This window comes from Oncorhynchus mykiss, chromosome 1 (assembly GCF_013265735.2).
Source record: "Oncorhynchus mykiss isolate Arlee chromosome 1, USDA_OmykA_1.1, whole genome shotgun sequence".
Classification (NCBI taxonomy): Eukaryota; Metazoa; Chordata; class Actinopteri; order Salmoniformes; family Salmonidae; genus Oncorhynchus; species Oncorhynchus mykiss.
Genome location: NC_048565.1, coordinates 13,406,348 through 13,414,250, shown reverse-complemented (window position 1 = coordinate 13,414,250; position 7,903 = coordinate 13,406,348). Strand labels below are relative to the sequence as shown.

General features: G+C 41.1%; 1 protein-coding gene across 1 annotated transcript; it reads right to left on the bottom strand.

The window, feature by feature from the left end:
- Positions 1–2,960: 2,960 nt before the first annotated feature.
- On the bottom strand, positions 2,961–4,969 carry LOC110485223 (chemokine XC receptor 1-like). The gene is made up of 2 exons (XM_021556316.2): positions 4,651–4,969; positions 2,961–4,367 (listed from the first exon to the last, which is right to left on the bottom strand). The coding sequence occupies exons 1-2, from the start codon at positions 4,664–4,666 to the stop codon at positions 3,331–3,333; spliced, it is 1,053 nt and encodes a 350-aa protein (XP_021411991.1). The 5' UTR covers positions 4,667–4,969; the 3' UTR covers positions 2,961–3,330.
- Positions 4,970–7,903: the final 2,934 nt, after the last annotated feature.

The window sequence follows — 7,903 nt, the reverse complement described above, 5'->3', positions numbered from 1 at the left end:
AGCTTTTTGTTCCACAAGCCACTGTGGCAGGTAGATTATAATATTTATCAGTCACTCAGATTTTTTACCAGCCAAAACTATTTTTCCCAGCTAAAATTACACCAACAAAACACAAAAAAAAATATGATCATGATTTGTAATCTTTCTAAAACAATAAATGTATTACTAGTAAGAAGTAATGTGGTATATTGTTTAATTTCATATTTGTGACCTGAGTTTTTTAACCAGAATATCACGGATGAGACAAACATTTTCACCTGCCCCTTTAAGGGCAGGAGGTTACCGTGGTTACGCAACTCCAGTCATGTTTGTGCTGGGGTCGAGTGTGGGAAAATACTGCATTTTTTACAATGTATCGAAATAATGTATTGTAATAGCATTATGCAGTTTCCCGCAAGACATAGTTTCACACACTACAAAGGGTAAAGAGTGCGAGAAAAGCGGGAGACAGGCAGGGAGACAGACAGGGAGACAGGCAGGGAGACAGACAGGGAGACAGACAGGTTCTTGGTGCTGTGTAGAGACAGCAGGCCCAGGGAGGAGGAAGACAGACAGGCAGGGAGACAGACAGGTTCTTGGTGCTGTGTAGAAACAGCAGACCCAGGGAGGAGGAAGACAGACAGGCAGGGAGTCGGACAGGTTCTTGGTGCTGTGTAGAAACAGCAGGCCCAGGGAGGAGGAACACAAGAATGAAGACAGGAGTGAAGGCACACAGCAAACCTTTTTGTTTAATTTTTACTTGTTTTCACCTACACACACACTTTTCCACAGTGGACCCGAACACCACACATGTAACATGTGTACAGTGTGCACTCAAGGAAAATGTGTTATTTTACATGTTCTTCACAGAAAATGAGCCAAGGCTAATGAGTCTCAGCTTGGAAAAATTATTAATTGTATAATTTTTATTTGAATAAACATTGAAAATGGGTCCCACAGACCCACACAAGGGTTAAAGTAAATTAGACCAACTTTTATGCCTGTGCGCAGCGTTTCTAAAAATGAATATATGCCCACAGCCCCCAAGCCAAGCAGTGTTGCAGCGCGAGGAAATAGGCTATATTGGATAGGTAGTTCTTTGACTTTGTGCGATTTAATTTACCAGGTATGAAACAAACCGGCAGAACTACTTTAAAACTGCTGTTTTTGTTATCATACTTGACTATTTCTATTCACAAATGCGAGTGAAATGGTCACACTGTGGAGCCCTGCCCACCCGCCAATGTGGCTAGTGAAATAGACATCTTATCCGCCATGTTAAGACATTGAAAAAGTGATCCTTTTTAGATAAAACTATACTAAATATATTCACGTCACCAAATAATTGATTAAAACACACTGTTTTGCAATGAAGGTCTATAGTAGCCTCAACAGCACTCTGTAAGGTAGCAACATGGTGTAGCCGGAGGACAGCTAGCTTCCGTCCTCCTCTTGGTATATTGACTTCTGTTGAGGCTGCTGTAGACCTTCATTGCAAAACAGTGTACTTTAATCAATTATTTGGTGAAATGTGAATATTTATGTAGTATAGTTTTATCTAAAAAGGATCACTTTTTCAATGCTTTACCATTTTTAGTTTTATGAAATTCACTAAGAGGATGGTCCTCCCCTTCCTCCTCTGAGGAGCCTCCACTGGTCCCCCCCATTTCTAAACCCAAAGCTGCGCCCTTACAAAACCTGATGATATGAGTGGGCAGCCACCCACACAGAGAGTGTGGTGAAGAAGGCACAACAGCACCTCTTCAACCTCAGGAGGATAAAGACATTTGACATAACACCTAAAACCCTCACAAACTTTTACAGATGCACAATTGAGAGCATCCTGTCAGGCTGTATCACTGCCTGGTACGGCAACTGCACCGCTCACAACCGCAAAGCTCTCCAGAGGGTGGTGCGGTCTGCCCAGCGCATTACCGGGGGCAAACTTCCCGCCCTCCTAGACAGCTAAAGCACATGATGCCCTAACAATTCCAAAAAGATCATCAAGGACATCAACAACCCGAGCCACTGCCTGTTATTCCCTCAATCATCCAGAAGGCGAGGTCAGTATAGGTGCATCAAAGCTGCGACCGAGAGACTGAAAAACAGCTTCTATCTCAAGGCCATCAGACTGTTAAACAGCCATCACAAGCACATCAGAGGCAGCTACCTATAGACATAGATTAGGAATCACTGGCCACTTTTAAAAATGGATCACTAGCCACTTGAATAATGTTTCCGTATCTAGCATTACTCATCTCATATGCATAAACTGCACTCCACACTAGTCACTTTTAAATTGGATTTACATATTGCGTCACACATTTCACATGTATATACTGTATTCTATACTACACCACTGACTGTTAAACAGCCATCTCCAGCACATCAGAGGCTGCAGCCTATAGACATAGATTAAGAATCGCTGGCCACTTTAAGGAAATGAAACACTATGCACTTTAATAATATCTCTGTATCTTACATTACTCATATGTATAAGTCCCTTAGTCACTTTAATTGTGTGTAAATATTGCATTACTCATCTCATATGTATAAACTGTACTCTATACTATTCTACGATATCTTAGTCACTTTAATTGTGTGTAAATATTGTATTACCCATCTCATATGTATAAACTGTACTCTATACTATTCTACGATATCTTAGTCACTTTAATTGTGTGTAAATATTGCATTACTCATCTCATATGTATAAACTGTACTCTATACTATTCTACGATATCTTAGTCACTTTAATTGTGTGTAAATATTGTATTACCCATCTCATATGTATAAACTGTACTCTATACTATTCTACGATATCTTAGTCACTTTAATTGTGTGTAAATAGTGCATTACTCATCTCATATGTATAAACTGTACTCTATACTATTCTACGATATCTTAGTCACTTTAATTGTGTGTAAATAGTGCATTACTCATCTCATAGGTATAAACTGTACTCTATACTATTCTACGATATCTTAGTCACTTTAATTGTGTGTAAATAGTGCATTACTCATCTCATAGGTATAAACTGTCCTCTATACTATTCTACGATATCTTAGTCCAATGCCACTCTGGCATATATTTATATTCTTAATCCATTCCTTACTTAGATTTACGTGTATTTTGGGTAGTTGTTGTGAAACTGTTAGATATTACTTGTTAAATATTACTGCACTGTCAGAGCTAGAAGCACAAGCATTTCACTACACCCGCAATAATATCTTCTAAACACGTGTATGTGACCAATAAATTAGATTTTGATTTAACAAGATGTGACTTATTTTGGGTCGCCGGTTTGCCTGGCGTGGGTCCCTGGGCAAGAAAAGATTGAAGACCCCTGTGCTAGTACATTGATCCCATCGAGTAAATGTTAGGCAATCTAATCTGTTGTGTATCCATGGTGCTTTGGCGATGGCAAAGCTTCAGCAAGATCACCTTCAAGTGATTTCTGAACTTAATCCCAACAAATGCGTAGAAGACAGGGTTGAGACAGCAGTGGGAGAAAGCAATCAGTCGACACACATAGAACCCATAGTCAAGCCATGTGCTGACCTCACAAGTATTGAAAGGTGCTACGGAATAGTCAGTCAACAACCTCAGAAATATCACTACGTTGTAAGGCGCCCAGCCAATGAAAAATACTGCCACGATACTGAAGATCAGCTTCACGGTTCGATTCCTCATGTGTGACCTTGACTTGAAGATTGTCCTCAATATCCTCACATAGCAGAACCCGATCACTGCAAAAGCAGCCAAGAAGAAGATGTTCTGTTGGTAGCTGCCCACTCTCTTCCACAGCGGATCCCAGTATTCACAGTAAAAATGGTTGTCTTCTTCATGGGGGTTCTTTTGGACAGAGCTGAAAATCAAAGCAGGGACGGCCGCCACAAAACTAACAACCCAGATGACGAGAGAGACTGTGACCCCGTAGCAGCCCCTTTGGTAACCATGGTCGGACAGAGGATGCACCACGGCCAGGTAGCGGTGGATAGTCATGATGGTCAGGAACAAAACGCTGCTGTAGAAGCCAGCGTAGAAGACAAAGGTAACGGTCTTGCAGAGGATCAGGCTAAAGGTCCAGCCCCAGATGTGGTAGGCTGCCCAGAAGGGCAGACCAAAGGTGAAAACCAGGTCAGATAGGGCCAAGTTGAGGATGAAGATGTTGGTGAGAGACTTGAGGTTCTCGTACTTGGCCAGGATGGCCAGGACCAGGATGTTGCCCGCTAGACTCAGGATAGTCACCACAGAGAAGAAGGCAGGGGTGGCGATGGAGCCAAACTTGACAACGCCGTTCTTGTTACAGACCTCGTCTGTATAACCCTCATCATATTCGTAATCGGCGTCGTTGGTTTCAATATCGCCCATGGCATGGCTGAAATCTTGAAAAGTGAAGAGTGCAGATGAAATCAATTACATCACATCTTCATTCACAATACACTGTTTTTAAAGCAGCAATTCAAATAATTCTGATGATTTAGTAACACACCTACGACTACAATTACAGAAATATAAAAAGGCATAAAAAAAGAGAACACCTGAAACTGCAACAATTAAAATGTAAAAAATGCATATTGTTTTTGCTCTATAGTTTTGTTTGGGTTTAACTCTAGAATGAAGTTTGAAAAATGTGGCATACTATATCATTAACCAAATCAAACGTACCTGTCGTACCCGTCATAATGGTTTAGCGTGATGGCCTCACTGTCCCTGCTAGGCTACACAATGATACGAGGACAGGGGAGTTGTGATGAAGGTAAGGTACTGTATCTCTGTTATAAACACCCCCATAACGTATCTCTTCCTCTACAGCTCCAGCGTAAGACCGGACAAAGGCCGGACAAAAAAACAAAAAAAAAGATTTGTTATTTTTGGGCCAATATATGCGGCGCTTTCGTTGTAATGAACTGTCCGTTCTCCCTTTATAATGCACTGTCGGCTTTCTCAAGTTGATGCGCAAGAGACCAAACCACCACAGATCAAGCGCTCAGATCATGTTCGAGTCTTGGATTGGACAGTGAAACGCACACCCTCGCACCATCAGCCGACGTGCAGATGTTTCATTTCTCCCTCATGCAGTCATCGCTGAAACCAGCGCGAATTCCTACTGTTGTTGTGTCCAGATTAAACGTCATTATAAACAAACAGTCGGTTAAATTAACGGTTATTGGTTAATGCATATTTTTTATTTTATTAGAATCGATTATTGGATGAAACAACAATGTCATTGAACCAATGGACTGGCCAGAGATCAGGGCATTAATCAACAAAGACGCAGAGCAAGCTGATTAGTATTTTGGGCAACAAAATTGAAGTCAAAATGATTGATGAAATCTAAGTGTGTCAGCTGCAGTGGCGATTTTAGCCCGTAAATCTTGGCGGGGCAAAAACAAAATGGTGGGATGCATGCCAGCAAAGCCACTACACAACACTAAACAATACATTAATTGCACTATAACGGTGCCCACAAACTGTTAGGGCCTAAATAAAGCATCCCCAACAGCAGAGTCCCAACAACAGACCCAACACCTTACCACTGCTACACCTGGCTATCAGCAGAGCCTTGTCTTGCAGCAAAACAGGTCATTCAGCCTCATTTACTGCCATTAAAAAAACATAGCTGATATGGGTGACTTGCTTAAGCAAATGTGGTTTCTACTGACAATTGAGATGTACAAACTATGGCATAATGGGATGACAAGAGGATAAGAGGCTATCCGTAATTTCGATTAAGACATTCAGGGCTAGGACGGACGTAGTCAATAACTATTTGTTCAGCACTTTTGAAATGTACAGAGACAGAATTCAGAACATGGGCCATTCTTACAGTGTTCTCCCTGTACACCAAGTCAGAACCGTAGGATAAATAAAGGGTGCATTCATATAAGCAGTCAATGAAAGCTCTTACAATATTTGATGATTACATTTCTCTAAAACAGGTTATAGGCTACATGTGCACACCAAGTCAGAAGAGTAGGCAAAATTAAGAGGTGAATATAGATCAAATGATTAGGGTGAGGCACATGGGCTACTAACAGCTTACTACACAACATACACTTAGTATTTTTTTATTAGCTATAGCATGCATATCTCCCTGGCATATTACATAATTTATGCAGTAGCATACGAGACAGTTTTGGACACCTTGTTGTGCTGTGTTTACTTGGACAGGAAGGTGACGTGGCAGTCCTTCGTGGGCAAATGTTCTAATCAAACTTTGTCATCAAAGTCCGACATTCTCTGGATTTATGGGGCTTTCAAGACAACTGGGAACTCGAGAAAAAAAAGGTTAAATCATGATGACGTCAGTGATCTTCAGGTCGTAGCTCTAGAAAGAGGCCCGAGTTCCGAATTTACAATTTCAAGTTGGATGAAAGTTCAAAATGTATTTTCCCAGTCGTAGCTAATTTTCCACGAGTTCCCAGTTGTCTTGAACTCACTTAAGTCCGATTTTACAGTTCCAAGTTAACAGTTGTTTTGAGCGCACCACAAATCATGCTTCATTGATAGCATGGTGTCACGCCCTGGCCATAGAGAGGGTTTTATTCTCTATTTTGGTTAGGCCAGGGTGTGACTAGGGTGGGCATTCTGGTTTCTTTATTTCTATGTTTTTCTGTTTCTATGTTTTGGCCGGGTATGGTTCTCAATCAGGGACAGCTGTCTAACGTTGTATCTGATTGGGAATCATACTTAGGCAGCCTTTTCCCTTTTGTTATTGTGGGAAGTTATCTTTGTTAGTGGCACTATATCCCTTGTAAGCTTCATGGTCGTTTCTTTGTTTTTTGTTTTGTTGGCGACATTTATATTAATAAACAAAAATGTATGCTCACCACGCTGCGCTTTGGTCAACTTCTTCAGATGATCGTGACACATGGCCAATGTTGAATTATAATTCTAAACTATCAAAATAGACCCTTAATCTTAGACTTGGTACCACACAGCCACTCCACTGAAAAGCAGACTAATGATTGCTTTGCAATGCTTGCAGTTAGACACTGATTCATTCCAAACCATTCATTGTTGAATTTGCGATTTCCAACTTGTTGTGTAATGTTTATGTCCAATGGCCGTTGAGCATCGATACGTTTTATCTATCATTTCTCTTCATTATTTCTCTTCACATAACAAGGATTTAAAAGGATTTGCCAGTAGATTGTCAACTTGATTCATGATGATGACTGCTAGCTAAAATTTTGAAAGTATGATATTGACAGTCCAATCAAAGATACTGTAGATATAGCGTGATTTGACTTAATATTATCTGTGGCCAATGACCTTCTTGACAGCTCTATGACAGCACCCAAGGGGCTAGACTTTTCGAGGTCGACCCTTAGGCGTTGGCGTAGTGTCTCCATGAGTGACAGAACACTGAGCCAATCACAGTGCAACGCTCTGTATTTTCTGCTGGCTTGCCCCACCACAAAAAGCACTGCGGTATTTTACCTTTATTTAGCTAGGCAAGTCAGTTAAGAACAAATTCTTATTTTCAATGACGGCCTAGGAACAGTGGGTTAACTGCCTGTTCAGGGGCAGAATGACAGATTTGTACCTTGTCAGCTCGGGGATTTGAACTTGCAACCTTTCAGTTACTAGTCCAACATTCTAACCACTAGGCTACCCTGCCACCCCAATGCTGAAACACCTGCATTTTGGAGCTGCCTTACTCAAGTAAACAAAAATATGCACATGCTGCCAAAGTGAACAGCTACTTCCTGAGAGAAATGTATCAGTTTCTAACTGATGACAAAGAGGTCAGCAAACAATGATGAACAGGGCCTACTTGATGAGAGAGTATCCTTATTCCTCCTTGATGGTGATGACCCAGACCTGATCATGGATTTAAGGAAGCTGAATGGCAAACCACAATCCTCATTCCAGCCCTTTTGGGATGAAGTACAGAAGTATTTTAACGAATACA